The 24,972-nt window shown below is 40.7% G+C and overlaps 1 protein-coding gene across 1 annotated transcript in view; it reads left to right on the top strand.

Moving 5' to 3' along the window:
• The window catches only part of LOC124622251 (protein unc-13 homolog C), a gene marked incomplete at its 5' end in the record, with an annotated part of 692,708 nt that overhangs the window by 271,776 nt on the left and 395,960 nt on the right, over window positions 1-24,972 (top strand). The window contains one exon of the mRNA XM_047147909.1: window positions 2,704-2,824. Within this exon, the coding sequence (XP_047003865.1) occupies window positions 2,704-2,824 (121 nt within the window). The remainder of the gene's footprint in view (window positions 1-2,703; window positions 2,825-24,972) is intronic.

Genomic DNA, 24,972 nt, shown 5'->3' with positions numbered 1-24,972 from the left:
TATGGTGGTGTCAGCATTGGTGTATGGCGGCGTCAGCATTTGTAGATTGCGGCGTCGGCGATTTGAGACTAACTGCAGCGTTGTGTGATTTTCTTGATTCCCGTAATCATTTCACCATTTATCAACACAATATTTCTGGTTAAGTATCATGGAATCGCTCTTCAGCCTCGCTGTTATCAGTTGCTATGGCAACTCCCAACTGTTTTTTTTCTTTTTCTTATAACTTCTTTAATATTTCCCCTTTTTTCTCAGGTCCTTTCTTTACAGTCACGTTCTTGCAGTGGCCTGGTGTAATGTTAAGCTCTCTCTATACAGCTTAAACATTTTTGTGGACTTGGTTGTTGAAGAATGCTGGTTCTGCTTTCTTGCAGCGCTGATGTCTTCTGCTAGCACAGGACGCTTCTCCAAAGATTTCACTGCTAGGAAGCGGAAATTTTCACTCTCTCATTTTCTCTCTCTCTCTCTCTTCTTATTTAAAAAATACACTACTCTTGGAATATCATTCAATGCACCAGAACATCTTTATTTCCACTTTGTACAAAAAAACAACTAAACTTCATGACATAAGCCCACACATTACCGGGCACCCAGAATAAGTTAATTACACATTTTTTAACACAATTAATACATAAGCTTTTATTGTGGCTGACTATCCACATCCAGTCCACGTACTCTCAACAGCAGTTCAATGTCTAATAAACAGTCACTATTTCAAGTCTCTCCATTTGTTTTTTAACAATACAATGCTACATTACTCTTTGCAGCTGGCCACAGAGTTTCTAGGGTGTATTTGCTTATTCTTGACAGGTTGCGCTGAACACTTGCCAGTGCCGACGAATTATCTCTCCTCCAGTTTCGCCTGCACAAACAATAAATGGGTGCAGTATCCCATGCTCATCCTCACGCCCTGCTTTAAAATAACGTGTGTTCAAAATGGATGGAACACAAGTGTCTCCAGACTTTCGTAAAATTCTCGGGGCACTACAGTAGCATACCCCTTTTTGTGCTAAAGACAACTGGGATTGTAATTATGTACATCACTGTTCCTTTCAAACTGCAGTGGATTATTTACAACAAACTTCATGAGGGAATAAATGTACTGTGAAGCAGTAGTCAAAATGCCCTACTCCGTAAACAGATATCTACAAGATGATCATGGGTGAGTACCACATATTTTTCTTACAGTACATTTTTCAGCAAAGAATACCTTCTTTCTTAAAGATGAGTTACCCTGAAACATTATTCCATTAGACGTTACTGAATGGCAATATGCAAAACAAATCAAATTACTGATTTATCTCTCCCCACGACTTGAAATGATTCTGTGTGCAAATGTAGTTGAAGTAAGTTGTTTTAGGACTTTCCAAATGTAATGTTAGAAAAGTTGGTATCACATGAATTGGTATTGGATCCATGCTGGTAGGCAGAGAGGAGGTCATTCTCTTTGAGATACTTCATTACATTTGAACTCAGAATATGTTCTAAGATTTTGGATGACAGTTTTGCAGATCACTTCCACTACCCCTCTTGTAGATGTGCTTTATTCCAACTTCTGGACACATTTTTTTCTCAATAGATATACAGTATATTATGGATCAAGGAGAGGCTAAGTCAACCATGAATTCTGTATTATATGTTGTAGGGATTCCATTGAATCCTGGCACATTCTACAATTTCAGTTATTTTAACTTGTAACTGTTTCTCAATGCCACTGATACTAATATCCAGTGAACTGTATTTTAATGGATTTCTGAGCACTTGAAAAGTGTGAATACAATAGTTTTGCCTCAACAACAGTAAAAGTTATCATACAATATCTCAAAATCTTTGGTTCTGATTTTTTTCTGGCAGAGGTACCAGTACAGGGTATAGATGCATTCTGTCACTGATCGAGCATTGCTAATGTCTGCATCACTCATTTTTCAATGGTGTGAGAATTAACCTGGGGCAATGTTTCTTGGTCTTATTTTGTAAAGGAACATTTGAAAGTAAAGTTAGCATTTCTACTTTCATAAAGTTATTTGAGGCTGCTATTACCGTATATTTCAAACATATCACTGCTAAAACATACATAATCTAGGTAAGAGAAGACTGTGAATGTATGTACTTCTTTTTTGAATTTCTCAGTTATGTTGTTTGACTAATGAAAAGTTTTGTAATCCTTGAATCTAGGACATTTTTAAGTTTGTGCTGAAAAATAATTATTGATTCTTTTATGTTCGTGTGTTCAGTTTTATTATTTTCTATTATTTCAGGTTTTGTATGGTTTTGCTTAAGTCTCATATTTTGTAAGTTTGACATAATAATAAAATAATAATTTGTACTGGAAATACTACATACATATTTTTAGCTATGCATGTAATTTGTTTTTACATTTGTATCTTCTCCTTAACATAAATGTTCTAGTTGTCCCCTATACTTTGTCTTTTGTTTGGTTGGATGGTGAGCAGTATGTGAACCAACTGTGGTCTCATGTAGGTGTGGTAACAAAACAAACATATACAGGATGAAAATTATTCAATAATGACTGCTTCACAAAATTTGCCTAGCTCCTTTACCAATTTCAAAGTTATTTTATTCAAACAAAAGAGTAAGTGAGTTGTATATTTACTAATTGCTAAATACATAAAATTAATATGTATCAGCAGTTTTTCACAAGCAAATTTATCTGAATAAATATTAACCTTTCTTATTATCACACAGGGGCTGCTGAGAAGAGTTCAAAACATGGAGCTGAAGACAAAGCAAATAGTATCATCACTGCCATGAAAGAACGTATGAAGCAGAGAGAACGAGAGAAACCAGAAATATTTGAGCTTATCAGGTAGGAGAGACATCTTATTGGAGCACAGAGGATTTCCTTTTGATATAAAAAGTTAATTACATTTTGTTAATCTGGTGTTATAAGTAACTCACAATATTGGCAATAATAAATCATTCTGTAAGTGCATACTGCAGTTATAATGAAGAAAATTGCTACTTCAAGATATACAGCAACCACCGATTTTTTTATGTAGCCTTATTTGTGCTGAGACATGTTTTGGGTTTTCACTCATCTTCAGTTGGTTTAGTACATATTTTCATCAGTGCCATATTTTTGTTGGCTACATCTTAAATGCTTCAGCTGCCATGTGCAAAGTATGAATTTCTTTAGCTACCACATTTCCCAAGATGTATTTTATTTTAATTAGTACTTAGATGCACTTACTTTTATTCCGTAGCTTCACTGAATCAGCATCACATTCACCGTGTGCCCAACTTCCGTGTTTGTTTACATCAGCAAATACACCCAGAATCAAGCTACAATTTTCTTATACCTTAAAGAAGTGAATTATGTTAATAAGCTTTATATTGATTATGACAATGTTCCATACTCCCCTACCAACCTTAAAAATTGGTACTTGCCTCTATGTCACTGAAAAAATGAATGTCATATATCGTAGCGTAACATACAATGTGTATATTGTAAGGAGGTGTGCTAGGGTTTTTTCCCCCAGCTGGAATTTCTTTTCCAGATTAATGCTATAACAATGACTGTGCCAGTAATTAACAGATAGTTATCTAACTAGTGGTGTAGTGACTTTCTGGCATCAACAAAATGATAACTAAAATTAGCATGAATGTCACAAAAGTAATATGTCATATTGTACATATAAAAAGTAAAACCACATACTTACAAGAAGAAATGTACTGTAGTAGTGAATCCAGCATTGATTCAGAATTGCTTAATATCTATGCAAATATGATATATGTCCCAATCTGAGGTATCCGTGGCAATTGTGTCAATGTGCAAATTCCTGCTAGTTGTGACTTCAGCCACTTTGAAGGCATGGTACTCAATAGTACAATTAATTGTATAGAATGTGAATGAAAAAGAATCCTTTTTTGTAAATAGTGCTATTACAAAGCTTCAGAATGTACAACATTGTTTGTTTTTGGGATAGTGTGTGGTAAAGAGTATGAACTGGTTTTCTAAACTACCAGTAAAAGCACCAATACAATGGGCCACGTAAAAACACTCTTAATGGCAATCAATTTCAATGTATTTGAATGCCGTACTGTGAGCCATCTTTATAGTTACTGCAAATTAAACCTTTATTTGCTTAAATTGAATGGTTAAATCACTTGAGATCATTGGTATATGAGGTATGAGAGAGACCTCTCCAGCTTGTGAATCTTTGGGGATAGTAGTTTCAGTGACTTTATTTTGCATAGTTTTAATCTGCAAATGGACGGCATTAAAATTTTGTATGATTTATATTGCGTAGTATTATTCTAATCATAAGCTGAAAAGCCATAGTTACAAGTTTCCTAATATTGAATGAAAACAATCAGTATATGAGAAAATAATGTAACTGGGTAGATAAAAAGCCTACTCACCAAGCAGTGGTAGAACACACACACACAAAATGTTATAATAATGCAAGCTTTCAGAACCAGTGGCTCCTTCTTCAGACAGAAGTGTTGAAGGGGAAGGAAGAGGGGTGAAGGGAAAGGACTGGACAGTTCTAAGAGCAGGGATAGATTTCGGAAAAGTGACGCAGAACCACGGCTCAGGGCAGACTTACAAGATGGGATGAGAAGGAAAGACTGATCGTCGGGGACTGCACAGGATAAGCTTAAAGCTCTTAGGTTTTCAAATATCATCTGGTGCAGTCCCCAACAATCAGTCTTTCTGTCCAGTCAGTCTATCTATCCAATTACATTATATTTTCATATAGTAATTGTTTTAATTGAGTATTAGGAAAGTTATAACTGTGGCTTTTTGGCTTATGATTAGAATAACACTATGCAATATGAATCATACAAAATTTTTAATGCTGTCCATTTACAGATTAAAACTATGCCAAATAATGTTATTGAAACTGCTATCCCCACAGATCCACTAATTGGAGAGGTCTCTCTCATACTTTGTATATGAATGATACCAAGTGATTTAACTATGCAACTTAAGCAAATAAAGGTTTCATTTGCTGTAACTATAAAGATGGCTCGTGGTACGGCATTCAAATTGGAATTGATTGACATTCACCCTTCTGCCTGAAGAAGGTGCTTGCCTAATTATAACCTTCTTTTATGTATGTGTTCTGCTGCCGGTTGCTGAGTATGTTTTTTATCTATCCAATTACATTATATTTCATAATATTCAGATTTTCTGTTGAAGCCACTTATGAGGATGAAAGTAAAACAGCACATTTTTTTGTATAAAATGTTTGTTTAAAGTTCTGTACACGTGAAACAATATATAAGGGAGAAACAATTTTTCTAACGGTTTGAATGCCTTCCTGTTGTAGTTAAAACTGATTATGAGAAATGAAACAAATATCGTTAATATATACAATATTTGCTTAGAATTATATACATGGAGGAACAGTATATATCGGAGAAACAGTTTGTGTAATGATTCAAAGGACCTGCTATCATAATTAAAACTGAATATGAGAAAAACAACAAAACTACTAATTTTCATGACACAACATAGAATTCTTTTTGGTGGTCCCACCTGAATGTTTATTAAAATATTGTGTAAAAATTTGAAGTAAACTGGTCAAGAAATTTTTGAGATTTTTTTCCTAACAATATTCCCCATGTACGCAGGGTGCAAAAAAAGTCAGTTAGCCCAAAATGCAGTGCAATGTTTTGTGGTTTCAGGGGTTTATACAGAGTTGTTTGCTGTACCATAATTATTGAAAATGTCGTCCATTGTTTTCTAGACACTTAACACATTGTTTAAACACTGATTTACATATATTGTCACATAACTCCCCATTATTACCAAAAATATTTCCAAATTATTTTTCAGTGAAATCCCTTAAGTGCTTTAGGTTTAATGGTTTTGTAGCAAAAATATTGTCTTTCAAAACCCTTACATTGAAAAATCAAATCATATTAGCTCTGGTGATGTTGGAAGCTATTCAGTTTTACCCCGTATTCCTATTCCCTCTTGAAAATCGTCAACCAAAAGTGCACAGATGTGTAATCCATAGTATTGTGGAGAACTGTCTTGCTGCAAAATGAAGTTTTTTCATACAGCTTCAGATACAGGGGTATTCCATAATTCAGTAATAGCTTCACTTAACATTTCATGACACATCAAAAAAATAAGGGCATATCACTATTTTGCTGCATTCACTTCATCAGACCAAAGGATTGTTTTTTTAAAAGTTAGAATCACCTTCACTGTGGCCTACATTCTACTTAAAGAATTCACGTCTTTGATCAGTATCATTCGTGTTTAGGGTCTGTGATAATGTAGACTTATAAGGCTTCAGGTGTAATGTTTTGACATTCTACTTAAATCTCTGTCAGAAAATTATAGTCCCATAGAAGCTCTTCTTGCAGATTTCTTGAGTGATTGAATGAATGCCTGTGCAACAAGCAGCCACTGCATGGTAAGTCAGCTATAGAATCTGTAACATTGAACCTTTGATTTAATTTGTTGTTAACGTGACTGCATGATTACTGTGTCTGCAGGAACTTTTCAATGAAGGATTGTATTACATCTTCATAATTTTGATAAAATTTCCACCACATCTGTAAAGCAAACACCCGCTGTTCTGTAGACAATTTTTCTCTTCATAATTGTAGTAACACGATTCACGTTTCCGTCGCTCTTCACATAGTGTAGATCGGGAACTGTCTGCTAGGCATGCCCGATGTGAACTCAACTGGCCACAGCCCTTGCTGCCTGAGTTGTTGTTGTTCCGCTGGCAGAGGGCACGGCCGACTTCTCGTGTGCCCTCTGCTGGACGGAACTTTACTTGCGGCAACTACTGTCCGTGATGCGCCATGCCGATGTGCGCGTCCCACGATCTTTGTGGTGGCTACTGCACTCCTCCCCCTTCGGGGGGCGAAGCCACAGTGATCCACAGTGTCAGAAGGTGGAGCGGTGTGCAGTAGCGATGACCTCCACGTCCATTGGAAGGCTGGAGTCGGGGGGATCTGCCAACCCTCTAGCCAGAACCATCGAATACGGTTGGAAGTCGTCCCACCACTGGAGCCTGGGACAGAATGGGCGACAAGCCGTCAAACTCCAGATCCTGGTCCACCTTGGAAGGGGCAAGACCCAGTGGCAGGGACGATGGGGAAGGGACGACCACAGGTGAACCAGCCTCCTGAGAAATCGGGCCTGCGAGGGGGGCCTACTCTCGCCGGGGCATCTCGAATAATGGCGTTGCCAGTGCTGGAGCTACTGGAAGTTGCCAAGGCTGAGAACCATCGCAGTGTGGCGAAGTCACAGGTGGGAGGCGTGGTAGCATCCCCTGAGAAAACAACACGGGTGCCAGCAATGGGGAAGCCGGCGCCCGAGGGGTCAGAGGGTGGGTGCCCAAACGTCGACGTAGTTGATTTTGGTGACAACGTACCTTCCGGTCCCCCGCCTGAAAGGTATAGAGCCAGTGGCCATTGTGGCGCAGGACCACCACTGGTATCCAATGTGGTTTGCGACCAAACTCGCGTGCCCAGACCGACATACCTGGTGGAAAGCTGAGTACCCTGTTTTGTGAAGACTGGTGAGGACCAGGCCAGAGGAGGTGCAGCAGAGTCCTAGGTTGGCGCCCGTGGAGGAGCTCTGCGGGGCTGCGTTCTCCCATCAGTGTGGTCAAGTATGCCATCAGGAAAAACGTCAACACCTCTCCGCAGGAAATTTGTGCACATACTTTTTCATCTGGATCTTAAATGTGTGCACCATGCACTTGGCTTCCCCATTCAATTGTGGAAGAAAGGGGGGAGAGCAAATGTGCCAAATAACAAAGTGCCCACAAAAATCCTGTAAGGTCTGCGAAATAAACTGAGGTCCATTGTCTGATACCAGGGTGACTGGAAGACCTTCCACAGAAAAGATTTTTGCTAGTGCCTGGATTGCAACTTCTGAAGTGGTTGAGGAGCAGTGAACCACATATGGAAATTGGGAATAAGCATCAATGACAATGAGTCAAAAGCCGTTGAGAAACGGGCCCGCAAAATCTATGTGAACATGTTCCCATGCCTGGGTTGCAGGTGGCCATGGAGAGAATGCTGACCTGGGAGACACCTGTTGTCTCACACATTAGGAACAGGCGGCCACCAAGTGCTCAATTTCTCTGTCAATACCGGGCCAGTACACATGTCTGCGAGCCAAGGTTTTAGTGCAGGAAACTCCCCAGTGCCCCTCATGTAATAACGTGGGGACCTCCCTTCACAAACTTGCAGGAACAACCACGCGAGGAGCTGTATCATCGGTAGCCAGAAGGAGAACTCTATCCAAGACTGAGAGGTGGTCTCGTAGAACAAAATAATTACGAAGAGGGTCCGAGGCCCGGCCTAGAGTTCGGGACGACCACCCCTGCTGAACGAGCCGAAGAACCAGGTCAGCTGCCATTTCATTGGCGACACGAGAGGTAGTGATCAGGAAGCCATCAACTGCATGGCGGGATGCCACATCCAAATGAAAACGCATAATCTCCTCCAGATCGAACTGAGGATCGGGGCCCACCGGAAGACAGGAAACAGCGTCGGCGTTGGCATGCTGTCCAGTAGGGTAAAAATGAATATCGTAATGGCACTTAGAGAGTAACAAGGCCCAGCACTGCAGTCTGTGGGCTACCCTATCTGGAATCTGAGAGGCCGGGCCGTTATTATTGGCTTATAGTCAGTGATTAACTGAAACTTAGTGCCTGGTTAACTGAAACTTCGTGCCATACAAGAAAGGGTGAAACTTGGTAACAGTGTAGACATTGGCCAAAGCCTCTTTTTCCACCTGGGAGTAATGGGCCTGCGTGGAACTAAGAGTTTCAGATGCAAACGCCAGGAAACTGCTGCGCCCGTATCTACTTGCAGTCGTAATTGGCGCGACCGAACCGACACCTCGATAAAGAGTTTGTGTGCCGATGCGTTGGTAGCCTGGCCTGATGAAACTTCCTGAATGTCAATGTCCATGTCCTCTGTACCTGCTTCCTTCCATTCTTTTGAGGCTGAGCGGCAAACTTTAGCAATGTGGCCTTTTTTATTACATTTGCGACAAACGGCCCAACGCTGGGGGCACTCTGACTGATCATGATGTATATAGCACTTGTTTCATGGTGGCCATGAGCTCCATCTGCTGCTCAACTAAAACTCGCACTAAATCCTCCATGCCGTGGATAAGCTGCGTAACCGGAACAATGATGCAACATGTGAAAGAACGACCCTACTCGTCGCCAATTGTGTAGTATCACGATACATGTTTCCGTCGCACTTCACATAGTGTAGACCAGGAACTGTCTGCTAGGCATGCCCAATGTGAACTCAACTGGTCACAGCCCATGCTACCTGAGTTGTTGTTGTTCCACTGGCAGAGGGCATGTCCGAATTCTCATATGCCCTCTGGTGGCCAGAACTTTACTTGCCGCAACTACTGTCCGTGATGCGCTGTGTCGATGTGTGCCTCCGGCAATCTTTCTGGTGGCTATTGCAATAATTATCACAGTTCCTGCTTGCAGTGAATGCACAAATTATGTCATGGATACGATATTCACTTGTGAAATAACAGACCAGTTCTGCCATCACTCTTTTAAGAAATTTTTCTGTGCACAGGTTCTGCTATTTTTCAATGTGAAGAGTGTTACTTAACTACTTGGCTAAAATTTCACCATCGAGAAAAATGGCCAGTTGTTAACTGCCTTAACCTTTCTTCTAGTGTAGATTACCTTCGTAACAGTCACATTAATGCAGTTGTAATTCTACTAATTAAGTAAGCATTTATGTTATTGCTAACACAGCCACTTTTATATCATAAATTTAAAAGTATGTCTACTTTTAAAATAAGCTACCACTTCTCACTGAAGTACATATGATATACATTAATCAAGGAATATAAAACTATTATTTGTTTCAGTTATACAGAGGCATGTATCAACTTTTAAGCTTCCAATATTAAATCTGTAAAAACAATTGACTTCAGAAGTAATTTCTGAATGGTATAAGAAAATTGTAACTTGACTTCAGATGTATTTACCAATTTTAAGACACACACAAGTCAGCCGTACAGCAAATTATGGATTGCATCAGTACATCACTGCAGTTGAAAATTGATGTGCTACACATATAAATGTGAAACAAGGAGCTATAGTTACAGAATAAAAGTAGGTGCACCTACAATTAGTTAAGTGTAAATATACAACTTGGGAAATGAGGTAGCTAAAAAATCTTGATTTGGCACAGTGCAGCTGCAATTTTAGTCAATGCAGTCAACAAAGACATGGTATTAATGAAGATATAAATGCATTATACCAATTTATGGTGATGGGCAAAAGCTCAAAACATGTTGTGGTGTAAATAAAGCTCTATAAAGAAAATGGCTTGCTGCTGTATTTGTACAAGTTATTAATTCAAACCATGTAGCTCAACCAACATTGTCACAGGAAAAAAGTATGTTGGAGAAAATATCTCACATGTATGAATAGCAACTGTCATTAAGCTTGGAATCATTGCCCAGTTAAAAGCTCCGTTTATCAACACTTACTGGGTATATTATATCTATGGCTCAGATTTTAGGTACACAAAACAACTACTGTTTCAATTGAATTGTATTCTCGAGGAAGGAAAGACAAATTTCAATGTTTTTGATGTTTAGAATGCATTGATATAACAACAGGATACAGAGAGATAGAATATATCTTATTGGTTTTCAGAGTCCTTATTTTTATCAAAAGCAACATCCCCTTGAGAAAACTGTAAAATTACGAGGAGAGGGAATGACTGGTTAGTATTCACAAGTATCTCAAGTGGTGTAATTCCAGTTTTCTGTTAGATACATTTAAAAGTACAGAGAGGAAAAAAAGTCCTGACTTTTGTAAATGAAAGCAAGTGGGGTAGGTTTTTGAAGGAAGGGGAAGTCTCTCAGACCCTGGGTTGCGAGAACAAGGGCAGACATAGATCTTTGTTTCCTCTTGTCCTCACAGCAGGTGGGTTCTTCTCAATCTACAGGTCCAAATAAACTGCCCATTTCCTCATTTTCTTCCAAAGGAAGTCACTAACAGTTCCAAAACTTACAAATTTTCTATTTTTAAATTTGTCTGTTGGAAGTATTGAAATGTTGTCTCCAGCGGTAAATACTGGCTAGTCATTCTGCCACTTAATAATTTTACAGAATATTTGTTTTATGCTTCATATTTTCTTGCTTATGCTGCATAGAATAAACCCTTGTATCCAGTAATGTTGACTGTGAGAAACTGTTGACAGAAATTTGAAATCATTGTGATACGATATTTTACTAACACAAGTGTAAGTGACAAGATGTCTGCAATGCCACAACTTAAGTCATTGTGGCACTATATTTTATTAATATCTGTGTGAGTTATACAAGATGGCTACATAGTACTAAGAGCCATAGCAGTATATACAGGGTTCCCATTTATCTTGACCACACTAAATAACTGTTTGTCCAGATGAAAATTACAAAATGTTTCATGCAAGTGTTCTTTAGCCATCAGCAGGACATCAATTGGCATGATTGCCTTCATTGTAGCTTTGTTTTTTACAAAGATATGAACAGTGGTATGACTTTTTTAAATGGAACCCAATATTTTTAATTTGGTAATTCATTTCCTCTCCTAAAGACCTATTCAAATATGTATCACAGTGTACCATTCACTGAAACACTTCGTTATTAATTACATAACACAACATTGACTTTGAGCCCATGATCAAAAACTCATCCACTTGCTGGAGTTGTCAGAAAACAAATGAAAACCAAGTAGAAATGTAACACAAAACTGACTTTGACTCTCCTGTACCATTACCCAGGAGTAGAACATTCAAACATTCAAAAGTACTCAAAATGGTGACCCTGGGCACCGATACACTGGTGCTCTCATTGAATGAAAGAATTATTTACTGCTTCCAGTGTTGCCTGCTGAAGAGAATTACAAGCAAGCATGTTACATTCCTGCATGTCCTCTGGAGTTGTTGAAATATCACGATAGACAATGTCTTTAATGCATCCCCAAACAAAAAGTCCAGAGGATTTAAATCAGGAGACCTAGCAGGCCAAGTAACTGTTCCTCCTTGACCAATCCATCTGGCATGATACCTTCAGTTCAGAACACGATGTGTGTGCAAGGCATAATGTGCTGGACATTCATTGTGTTGCTACCACATAAGCATTTTGGTTCTTAGCAGCACTTCGTTCAGAAGAGGGGGAAGAATTAATCTGAGGAAGTTGGCATACGCTGTGCCATTTAGACTACCATTCATGAAATAAGGGCCAATAATTGTAGTACCAAGCATCCCCCACCAGATGTTAACTCTCCATTGACACTGATGTTGCACCTGTCAAAGCCATTGTGGGTTGTTGCTGGACCAATAATGCATGTGTCTCATATTTACCTGTCCTTTGTTTGAGAAGGAACATTCATCAGTAAATAGGACATTGGAGAAGAAGTTCGGGTTGGCGAGGATTTGCTGCTGTGCCCACTGACAGAACCGTACATGACTCTGGAAATAATTCCCATGTAATTCTTTATGTAGGTATACACGGTAAGGATGGAACCAGTGACGTGTAAGAACACATACACTGGTCTTAGGAATTCGAATATCGTGTTCAATCTGTTGTGTGCTCACATGTGGATTCATAGCAATGGAAGGGAGAACAGTAACTTTGGCAGCCTCATGAGAGTGCTGTGACGATTGCAATGTCATGGATTGAAACTTCCCATTTCATGAAGCGTCGCAACAAGATAAGTAAACATATGTCTGGAAGGTGGGTTCTCGTCTGGATATTGCTCTCTGTACAGTCCCACTCCCTGCGTAGCATTTCGCCTACCTTAAAAAAAAAAAAAAAAACAATAAAAGAAAAATTATGTCGATGCAGTTTGTAGGAAGGACAGCCTTTACTGTATGCCTACTCTACACAACAGTATTTAAAAGGACTAAACTACTGTTCTAAATGTACCCGTACATAAGAAAACAGCATTGCAATTTCTGTTCTGCTAACTTACATTCCCCGTAGATGAGCAGCATTTCTACCTTTTCTTCTCTCACAACTCTTCAACTGATGATGGTTGACAGAATGATGGGTGTGCATTTTACTTATGTTTACATTTGTCTTCTATCAATGTCAGCACACACATGTGTTCCATTACCCGAGTACCTGCGCTAAGCTCTGGGAGTGTCAACATCAATGTTGTGTTATGTAATTAATAATGTTGTGTTTCAGTGAATGGTACACCATGATACATTTTTGAATAGGTCTTTAGGAGAGGAAATTAATTACCGAATAAAAAATACAGGGTTCCATTGCAAAAAGTCACCCCGCTGTTCATATCTTTGTAAAAAACAAAGCTACAATGAAGGCAGTCATGCCGATTGATGTCCCCCTGATGGCTAAAGAACATTTACTTGAAACATTTTGTAATTTGCATCTGGATGGTCAAGATAAATGGGACACCCTGTATATCGTTTTGTGTGGATGAAATTTAGCAATATATCAGTCCACCTTCAATTTTTGTGAACTTTCTAATATCATAATTGTTACAAATCTATATAGGCATATGTGTAATTCTTAGAAACAAATAAGAAAAAAAAATCACTGGAAAATGCCTAAAACAGCTACAAATTTCCTCTGATGTTGAAAAAGAAGTACAGCACAATACTCTGCTTTATCGCTGTACTGTGCCACTTTGTTTTGGCTCCTCTAGTGGCGTGCTACTGTTCAATGGTACAGGGATGTGTGCCAGGACTGCACACATGAACCTGGAACCTGCATATAATGCAATATTAACTGTGTAACCACCCCAGGTCCATCCCCCCCCCCCCCCCCCACCCAAAAAAAAATGGTAATTAAAACTTTATGACAACCCATCATATTAATTTACACACAACAACAATAAAGAAAGCAAACCTTCATCAGTCACAAACCTATTTATTTAATACATTATTTACTGGAACAGTACAACATCTTCCACAACAAATATTCAAAATGAAACTTACATCTACTGAATGCAAAGTAGAAACATTTCCAGGACAATCTTTATTGATAGTGTCATCTGAGTTTAGGTAACAAAAACCATAAGAAAGATGAAAAGCTGATATTCAGTGATATTATTTATTTATTTTGTTTAGCGTGCAGCACAGTGCATCACATGAATTGAATATAAGTAGTCTACAACACAAACATTAAGTATGCATATAAAATGTACAGGTTATATTCAAATAAAAAAAGAATAGATATGAAAATACAAAATATGTAAAACAACAAACTATATGAAAAAGCAGCTACACCTGAGCCTCCATGTACTACCACTTTTTCGGTAATATGCAAGAAATTAGGGCAGTGCCCAGTGAAGGCTGTCAGCGGCCAGTCTTCAACTATATATTTAACCATTTCTATGGCAGCTCCACAATTGCACTTGGCAGAGGCTATTTTCTCCCAATCTGTACAATGAGTCAGCACATCTACCACCATTTGTTCGATGCTGTACTAGTTCTCATTAGTAATAGAATACTACACATGAACTAGTACAACCTGCACTAGTCAGTCGTTGAGATCCCCTAACACGCAGCAGGTTTTGATAGTATTTAAATAAGTGTTTTAAACAATAACGCACTTGAGTCATTACACGTCAAATCGAGACAGGTGCCAACCTGACCTCCTTCGATTTTCATAAAATTTGGTGTGTTCATTACATGTGATGAGAATGAAAAACATCATATTACAGAATTTTAGCACAAGTAAAACAAAATTAATGGCAACTTGAAGTTCTGAAACTGTGTGGAAAATTTGACAAACACTGTTGGCAGAAATGACTGTAACATCTGTTCTGATAAAGATAGAACGTGAAACAGGTAACTAAAACAAGCTTTTCAATGATAGGTAATGTTCACATATTTGAAAAACGTACACAATTATGGTTAGTGACCTTGGCCTTTGACCTTGAATATAGTGAAGTGTGTCACTTTCAAAATTGATGAAAAAAATATATTTTGTTCTTCATGTTACATTATACAACACAATAAAAAATCAAACTCAGATGACAATGGGATTTGGAGGTATAAATTAATATGTACAGCAATATGTTGCATTAATGCAAAATAAATTGTATTCAGACTCTAACAACATCACACAAAGCACTGAAAAACATGTTTATTGTTAAAAAGGTGGTGTTATAACATAGCACAATAACTTACTACAGTCAACAGGCCAATAGCAAGCATTTATAATGTGCAAGGTCACACAATATAACGTCTGACCTTCATTTATGCAAAATATGATACAGCCATCACAGCCAAACACAGGGAGGCATGGTAAACAGGTTAATATTTACAGATACAAATATGACAAATGTATCATGTAGACTTACTATGTTTCAGTACTGGGAAACAACATGTAACACTGTTTGTTCATCTTTTTGTGAAAGGAAATACATTCACCTGTTGTTGTTTTCACATTAACCTTTTTAATAATGTCCTTGCCCACAGTTAAGATGTCAGGTTTCCCAGGGTACACATATGAAGGTGAAGGCCCATGAAGATTAGGAAGCTAATTGAAACCTCATTGGTATATTCATTAACCTTCAAAACACAGCCAAGCAATCAGTTACATCCATACATGCACGCAACAAATGAGTTTCATTGGTTCCTAGTTAAAGATTCATTTGTGATTGGAGAAAACTTTCATTTCAATATTGTAATGGCCAGCGAGACTAACACAATGAAACTTGTGTGTACCTGCAGTTGTGTAAATTTGTGAAAACTGCTCTTGAAGGAGAGATTCTTCTTCATCGTACCCACTGTTACTTGTATATTGAAAGTGACACACTACAATGTTCTTGGAGCACTACTCAAACGACTGTCTGGGTGTCATTATCTGAGAGTTGTAGATGCATTGCTGACTGGCACGGGCAGAAAGTCTCTTGACAATATCAGCAAAAGGTTCTTTGCCATGTGATGTAGCAAAGAAATGTCACTCTGCAGAGACATTGAAATCAATCTAATGAAAGATCCAAATTCATATTAAATCCTTTGAATGCTCCAACATTTTGGAAGAAGTGTCAGAATTTGCATCTTCTCACTGCTTGTGGTCTTGGTACTGAATTTCTCTTTCAGTTGCATTATCATTTCAGATTCAACATTTGTTTCATAATCTGCATTTTCTTCCACACTTGGTATTTATTTACTTCAGAATACCTCAGACACTTACTTTAACGTTATCTGTGCATATATTTTCTCTCCCAGTATGTTCTTTTTCACTGGAGACTTCCCAATAGATACAACACTATCATTTAATGCATCTAAAGCTATTTTTGGGGCTATAGATGCATCTGACCCATGTAAGGTGCTATGTGGGTTTGTGGATTCCATTTGTTTCAATGTAGTTGGGTCAGCCACTGGCCTTTGTCCCTCAGTTAGTTTGTTTCTACATTTGTTTATGTATTTTGTACTCTGTCGTTCTGCCACTGATCATGTAAACCATCAACATTTGCGCTTTACATAGATTTATCTTAAATCTGTTGTGTCCATTTTTTTCTGAATTGATTACAGTATTACATGATCTTCTCAAACTCCAGCTTCAAGGTAGATTTGTGTAATTTCAACACACAACACCTTTTGCAGAAACTATCTGTGTAGCAGCCACACTGCCATCCAATATTTGATAGCTTGATATTGGCCTACCTACATTGTTACCATGGTGTGCATTGCTATAGCAATGCCTTTTCAACAAAAAACAGGTTTGTGTCATATTGTGGAGTCTGAATACAATTTATTTTGCATTAATACAACACATTGCTGAACCTATTAATTAGTCTCCTAATTCCATTGTCATCCCAACTTTATTTTTTAATATGTTGTATAGTGAAACATGAAGAAGCTAATAATTTTTTTTATCAATTCTAAAGGTGATGTATTTGAGGTATTCAAGGTCAAAGATCATACCTTAATTGTGTCAATTCTTTGAATATGTCAAAATTTCATATTATTGAAAAGCTTGTTTCACGGCCTTTCCAAAATTATGTGGTCCACTGTTCTATTTTCATTAGAACAGAAGCTACATCCGTTTTTTGTCAGCAATGTTTGCCAAATTTTCCACACATTTTTAAAACCTCGAGTGACCATTACTCTTGCCTCACTTGTGTAAAAATTCTGTAATTTGGTATTTTTCATTCTCTTGTCATGTGCAATGAACACATCAAATTTTATGGAATTTGAAGAGGGTCAGATTAAAAATTGCACTTTTCTGTATTTACTTGGCATGAAATGACTCACTTGTGCATTTCTTTTTTAGAAACTGGCTCTTTTTTTAATGTTTGAAAACTGCTAAAGTCATTCCATTTTTTCAAAAGAATGTAAAATATAACACAGACAATTATGAGTACATCAATATCTCCTCCAGTAATTATGTATAACAAACTTAACATCCTCCTTAGTTACAATGGTATACTGTCTGGGTCTGTCTGGGTCACAGCATGAATTCAAAGGGTAAGGTCAATGTAACAGTAACATATGAATGCCTCTATAGTACACTAAACCTGATGGAGAGTTAATAGTTTATGATAAGAACAAATTTTTAGACTTGTTAAAAGCTTTTGACATTTTTGGTCACAAAAGCCTTCTTGCTAAGATTGAACATTAAGACATGCGAGTCCTCTCCAACAAGTGTACCAATTCTTTCCTTGGTAGTCAGAGGCCTATTTTTGAAACCCCTGAAAAAGACATTCATGGCTTGATGCCCCTTATAAATATGATAAGGAAAGTTCTGGGTGTGTACTTCCACCTTGCTGATGGCTCCATCCACAGCCCTGTTCCTTTTACACCCAGTAACCACCAGTGGTACCTGCAGTTTTGATATCTGCCATTTCTTCCACACTAAAAATATGTTCCCATATACCCGGGCCAACTGTGGGTGGCGTATCTGTTGTGCTGAGGTCTGTCTTGCTCAGTATGCTGAAGGTCTCACGAGGACCTTCACAGACAGGCACTACCCTCCCCCAACCTAGTAATATGCAAACACCCCTACTCCTCCCACCATTCCCAAGAATCAGCTACAAAGGGGCCCCCATCGTGCCACCCAGTATCGCTCTGGACTGGAACAACTCAACCATATTTTTTGCCAGGGCTTTCATTATTTATCATCTTGTCTGGAAATGTAGGAGAGCCTACCCAAGATTCTTTCCACCACTACTAAAGTGGTATTCTGTCACCTACCCAACCTACCTTTTCCATACCTGTGTTAACTGGTCGATCCCTGTTCCACTGCCAGATCCAGTCCCTTGCCACAAGGATCACATCCCTATGGAGAGCCGAGGTGCAGGACCTGCCCAGTCCACCCACCCAGCACTTCCTATTCCAATCTTGTCACGAACTTGCTGCCAAACAGTGGCTTAGAATGAAGTTGTATGCAGCTGAAAATAACATGCTTGATTTCAGTGGCTGCTTCACAACCTGCACCATCTGGATCCTCACATCCACCATCAGATTTTCTGAACTACACAGATTGGAGTTATCCTTGCAACACCTTCACTCCCATAATGCTCTTTGCCTCAGTCTCCATTAACCCACTATCACCACAGCCCCTATGCAACAGCTTCCCCATCCTCAGTTCTGTCACCTGCTCCCAATCCAGTCTTCATGCCACCTGCATCAATTGCCACATCTCACTGTCACCAGTCTCAATGTGTCATTTGCCTAGCTTGTGCAGCTGCCACCCCTCCTTCCCACATTTATAGCTAACAAACCTACTGTCTCCTTCCAAGACACTAGGAACCCACCTCCAAACCCTCTTCATGCCTCCCACATCTCTCCTCCACCCACCCCACTTGAAACAAGCCCTTTCCTACCTTAAACCACCCACTGAAATGCAATCCAGGCATTATGTGTCCAGCCAGCACAATGGAGGGGCAGGTGTGTGTGTGTGTGTGTGTGTGTGTGTGTGTGTGTTTTGTGTGTTTGTGTGTGTGTGTTTTGTATGCTTTACAAAGGATGTGATTGGATATCACTTAGGTTACCTACATGAAGAATGCTGTCTACTTCTGTTCTGGCAAGCTCTTTTAATAGGAGCTTGAAGTGCTTTTTGTTTTGTACATTCTGCTGCTGAAATGTGTTTTGCTTCAATTGATGAGTAACTATTATACTTTGTTTCTTGGAATACCAGCTAACAGAATAATGTGTGCACTTTTATTCTTCCTGTCTTTTTAGATGTTGTGCATCGACATAAAAGTACTTGCTTGTATGAATAGTGTCATCTCCTTCTTCTTTCTTCTTTTAGAAAAAAAGAAATTCTTCTAACCTTGTAAGTATCTCAGAGCTCTTTTGACATCTTGGTAATTCCTTTTCCTTGGATCTTTTGTGAATCAATTCTCATAACTGAATGTGAATGCAAGATACGGTTTGGTTTTACATGACAAAAAAGTCTTTGTATGGCTTCACAGTAATAAGAGCAATGTGTCAAGCTTCTTGATTTTCCTTACTTGTCTTCCCCTGTGCAACTAAAGCAGTTTTCATAGCATTGCAGTCAGTCTTCCTGAATTTTTCCAGTACTTTTTTGACATACTGTCTTCAGTATTTGTATCCATAGGTACACAAATTTTCTGCTAAGAGTGTAAATTATTAGGAAGTCCCTCAATATTTTCTTGATCTTTGAAATACAACTTATGCCTGGATGATGTAACTTCTTGTACCACTCTTGTTTTTCTTCTTCATTCAGTAATGATTGTGTTCTCTCTTAAGTGTTCACTTTATACAAACCATTTCTCGTTTATGGTCTTTTTAAGTTGAGTATTCTGTCTTTATATTTTTGAACAGAATGTGTATGAAACACAACTGTGTACCCACTTTCAGTGATAGCATTCATATACAACAGATCTCTACTCAGTCCAGGAACATACATAACATCCTTGAGAATACGGTTTTCATCCAGAAAAATTCCTGTTGCAACTATCTTCATTAACCCACCTTGTTTGGCAACTTTCACAGAACCATCACAGTCTTTCATATTTTTTATCTGTTATAACATCAAGTTTAACACATATATTTCAGAAAGACACAACACATATAAGTCACAGAGTAAGTTGACAAGCAAGACATGTGTACACGTTAGCATTCGAATGAGCGCTGAGTCCCAGTCTAGCGGCCGCTGCTCGGCTGGCCGCTTAGGTGGCGCAGCTGCTGCATGGCTGGCAGACAGTGCCGCACGTAGAGGACGCGCGTAATTGAGCGGCGGCGCTTTGAATGATTGGCGAGTCACAACACTTTTCCCCCCTTTGAAATTGTTTCACTGGTCTTGATGGAGGTGTCCTGGAGATGGCTAACATCCATAGGCATTGTTTGACTCGCCATAAAGTCTCGAGGAGGAGGCTTCCCGTATGGATGGAAGTGTCCCCGATGATAACGGGTTGAGATGACAGGAGACGTAGGGGTTGAATCTGCTGGGGCCCCAGGCACCAATCTGCCCATTGCGGCAAGTCCAGTTGATATGACAGGAGACGTGGGCGATGTGTCGGCGTCCGTTGGAGGAGGAGGCGAGCAGATTTGCTCTGACAGAGGATGGTCATCCGGTTCCTGCATGGGCACGTCTCCTGGTGGTGTCCGTTCTTGTGCTGGCATCGTGATGACGGCGAGAGGGCTGCATTGTGAGTATTGAGAGATGCCAAGATCCCGAGCATCAGGTAGAGCCAAAGGTGGTGTAGCGGCATTTGGAACAGGCGTTGCTGGCACAAGAGGCTGAAGCTGGTCTGAATGACGCACTGCAACACCTGTGTCTGTCTGGATTTCATACAGGCATCTGCCACGGTGTCTTAAGATGCGGCCCCGGCTCCATTTTGGCTGCCTGCCATATCCCCGTACCCAGATGAGGTCGTCGGTGGTGAACCGGCCAAGTGAAGGCACCTGCGGCCATGAGGTGGAAGGCCGCTGAAGATGAAGTAGCGTACGGGGCTGGCAGCCATGTAAGAGCTCAGCCGGGCTGTGGTCGCCCATGGGGGTGAAACGGTAAGATGCCAGAAACTGGAGAAGCGCATCATCAGCACCAGAAGAAGTCAGAAGTTTTCGCATCTGCGCCTTAAATGTGCGGACCAGTCGTTCAGCCTCACCGTTGGATTGTGGATGGAACGGCGGGGCTGTGACATGTATAACGCCATGTCGAGCACAAAAATCCACAAATTTGGAAGAGGCAAATTGTGGACCATTATCAGTAACAAGAGTAGAGGGAAGGCCTTCCAAAGAAAAAATGCGGGTGAGAGAACTGGTGGTTGCCGCGGTGGTAGGCGACATGCAACGGACAATGAAAGGAAAGTTAGAGTAGGCGTCAATTACAAGGAGCCAATAAGTACCTAAAAAAGATCCCGCAAAGTCAGCATGAATGCGCTCCCACGGCTTCTCAGGCGAAGGCCACGGTGACAAAGATGACTTCGGGGCAGCGGCCTGTGACGCACAAGGGCCGCAGGCAGTGGCCATGTGTGCTATTTCAGAGTCAATGCCAGGCCAGTACACTTGACGTCGTGCCAGAGATTTTGTGTGAGACACACCCCAGTGCCCTTGGTGAAGGAGGTGCAAGACCGAAGCACGCAAAGACACAGGTACCACAACACGCGGCGAAGCATTGTGAGTGGAGAGGAGGATAACACCATCCTTAGCCGTCATGCAGTGGCGCAAAGCGTAGTAGTTCCGCAACGGATCAGAAGTCTTAGCGGACGGGCGATCTGGCCAATCCTTCTGAATAAGCGTAAAACCCAGGAGAGGGTAGGGTCAGAACCCGTAGCAGCCGCCAGCCTGTCCCCAGTAATGGGGAACCCGTCCAGAACCCGCTGCTCGGCAACATCCAGGTGGAAACACAAAAGTTCGTCCCTATCGAATGCCTGATCAGGACCCATGGGAAGGCGAGACAGTGCATCAGCATTCGCATGGTGAGCCGTCGGCCAGAAATGAATCTCATAATTGAAACGAGACAAGTGAAGAGCCCAACGCTGGAGGCGGTGTGCAGCCTCGTCGGGAAGTGACGTTGATGGATGAAACAAGGAAACAAGAGGTTTGTGATCTGTAACAAGATGAAATTTTGAGCCATAGAGAAAAACACCAAACTTATGAAGAGCATAAATAATGGTCAAAGCTTCTTTCTCAATTTGAGAATACTTTTGTTGGGCATCCGTGAGCATTTTGGTGGCATAAGCAATGAGTTGTTCTGAACCATCAGAAAAATGGTGCGCAAGGACTGCACTGACCCCGTATTGAGAGGAATCTGTGGCAAGAACAAGATGTTGGCCAGGTCAATAAGTAGCCAGGCACGGGGCCTGTTTCAGCATAGTCTTCAATTTCTGGAAAGCCGCTTCGCATGATGCGGACCAGTGAAAAGGCACGTTTTCATGCAACAGGCGATGCAACAGCTGAGCCACCGAAGCCACAGACGGTAAAAACTTGTGACAGTATGCTATTTTCCCCAAGAAGGCCTGCAGTTCCTTAACAGATGTAGGGCAAAGAAGGGCATCAATCGCAGCGACAGTTTGCTGAAGCTGACGAATACCATCCCAAGAGAGTTGAAACCCCAAGTACGTGATAGATGCCAGAAAAAATTGTGATTTCTGAAGATTACACTTAAGACCATCAGTCTGTAAGACATGAAAAAGTGTGCGGAGATTTTGAAGATGTTCTTCAGTGGTGGAGCCAGTGACAACAATGTCGTCCATGTAATTGATACACCCAGGGACAGGGAGCAATAATTGTTCCAAGAATCGCTGAAAGAGAGCAGGGGCGCTAGCAACCCTGAATGGCAAGCGTTGGTATTGATAGAGGCCGAAAGGCGTGTTAAGGACCAGAAACTGCCGGTAAGCAGCGTCGAGAAAAAGTTGATGATAAGCTTCTGACAGGTCAATTTTAGAAAAATACTGGCCTCCAGCAAGTTTAGTGAACAGTTCTTCAGGACGGGGCATAGGGTAAGTGTAGATGAGGCATTGAGCATTTACAGTGGCTTTGAAATCGCCACTGAGACGAATATCACCATTTGGCTTAGCAACAACAACAACAGGAGAGGACCACGCACTGGAAGTGACAGGAAGCAATACCCCTGAAGTAGTGAGACAATCCAACTCCCGTTTTACCCGATCACAAAGGGCCACAGGAATGGGCTGAGCCCGAAAAAACTTAGGCCGAGCAGTGGGTTTGAGCGTGATATGAGCTTCAAAGTCGTTTGCACGGCCTAACCCAGGAGAAAAAAGGGACAAAAATGTCGTTGACAAGGAATCCAGTTGAGCATAAGGAATAGCATCAGAGGCAATATTTACAGAGTCATCTATGGAGAACCCAAAAACGCAAAAGGCATCGAAACCAAAAAGATTTTCTGTGTTGCTCTGGTCGACCACAAATATGGGAACAGTGCGAATGATGGATTTGTAACGTACCTCAGCATTAAACTGTCCCAAGAGAGAAATCTTCTGTTTATTGTACGTCTGTAATTGCTGAGTGACAGGTGACAGTAGTGGAGAACCCAACTGAAGATACGTCTGAGAATTAATTCTAGTGGCAGCAGAACTGGTATCCACTTGCGTGCGAACATCTCGACCAAGGATTTGGACAGTGAGGAATAACTTCCCTGAAAGGGAAGAAGTGCATTTGACAGACAACACAGAATCAGAATCAGCGTCATGTTCATGAACATCATGTATGTGGTTGGATTTGCAAACGGAAGACACATGACCTTTCTTTTTGCAATTGTGACACACAGCCCAATGTTGGGGACAATCCTCGCGTGAATGTTTCGTAAAACACCGCATACATGAAGGAAGTTGCCGGGGGTTTTGCTGCAGTTTCTTAGCGGGTTGTTTACGGCTAGGCCGAGGCTGCGCGTGCGAGCGCACTGTGGCCATGGCGGCTGGCGGGGACGCACCGCACGCGTCGTCAACAGCGCACAGAGGTTGTATTTCCCCGACATCACCCCACACCTCTATTTGCGCCCCAGCGGTGCAAGAAATTTCAAAAGACTGCGCAATGGAGAGAACTTCATCTAGAGTCGGATTCGCCAACTGAAGGGCACTTTGCCGAACTTCTTTGTCGGGCGCCGACCGGATAATAGCGTCTCATACCATGGAATCGGCATAGGATTCTTTGTTAATGTCAGTAACAAATTGACTCTTTCGACTGAGGCCGTGAAGTTCAGCAGCCCAAGCGCGATAGGATTGATGTGGTTGTTTTTGACAACAATAAAAGGCAACATGAGAGGCTACCACATGCGTTTGCTTTTGAAAATAGACAGACAGAAGTGAGCACATTTCAGCAAAGGACAAAGACGCAGGATCCTTCAAAGGAGCCAATTGCGACAACAACTGATACATTTGAGGTGAAATCCAGGAATGGAACAGAGACTTACATGGTTGTTCGTCCGTGACATGAAATGCCAAGAAGTGCTGTTAAAGACGGTTTTCATAATCAGACCAGTCTTCCGCTGTCTCGTCGTAAGGAGGAAAAGGAGGTATAGCCAATGACGAGAAACGCCCCGCATTTGACGCCGCAACGAAATCGCGAATCGACGCTGTTAGAAGTGTTTGCTGTTCAAGGAGATTTTGCAATAGTTGCTCAACAGTAGCCATGGAACCCTGTAGGTCAAGGGTGAAAAGGAAAAATCCACTACCTCGTCGCCAATTGTTATAACGTCAAGTTTAACACATATATTTCAGAATGATGCAACACATATAAGTCACAGAGTAAGTTGACAAGCAAGACATGTGTACACGTTAGCATTCAAATGAGCACTGAGTCCCAGTCTAGCGGCCGCTGCTCGGCTGGCCGCTTAGGTGGCGCAGCTGCTGCATGGCTGGCAGACAGCGCCGCACGTAGAGGACGCGCGTTATTGCGCGGCGGCGCTTTGAATGATCAGCGAGTCACAGCATTATCTTGTTTACTTCATTACATTTATGTCCTGCATATGCAATATCAGCGATCATGACCATTTCTTCCTCATTAGCTTCTTTTGAAATATTTTCTTTGTTTCATTCGTATGTTTCATGTTGTGATGGTGTTGGACCATCTTACCAA

This window comes from Schistocerca americana, chromosome 7, assembly GCF_021461395.2.
Source record: "Schistocerca americana isolate TAMUIC-IGC-003095 chromosome 7, iqSchAmer2.1, whole genome shotgun sequence".
NCBI lineage: Eukaryota > Metazoa > Arthropoda > Insecta > Orthoptera > Acrididae > Schistocerca > Schistocerca americana.
Note: the sequence above shows the minus strand (reverse complement) of the source record. Positions and strands in the feature narration are given on the sequence as shown.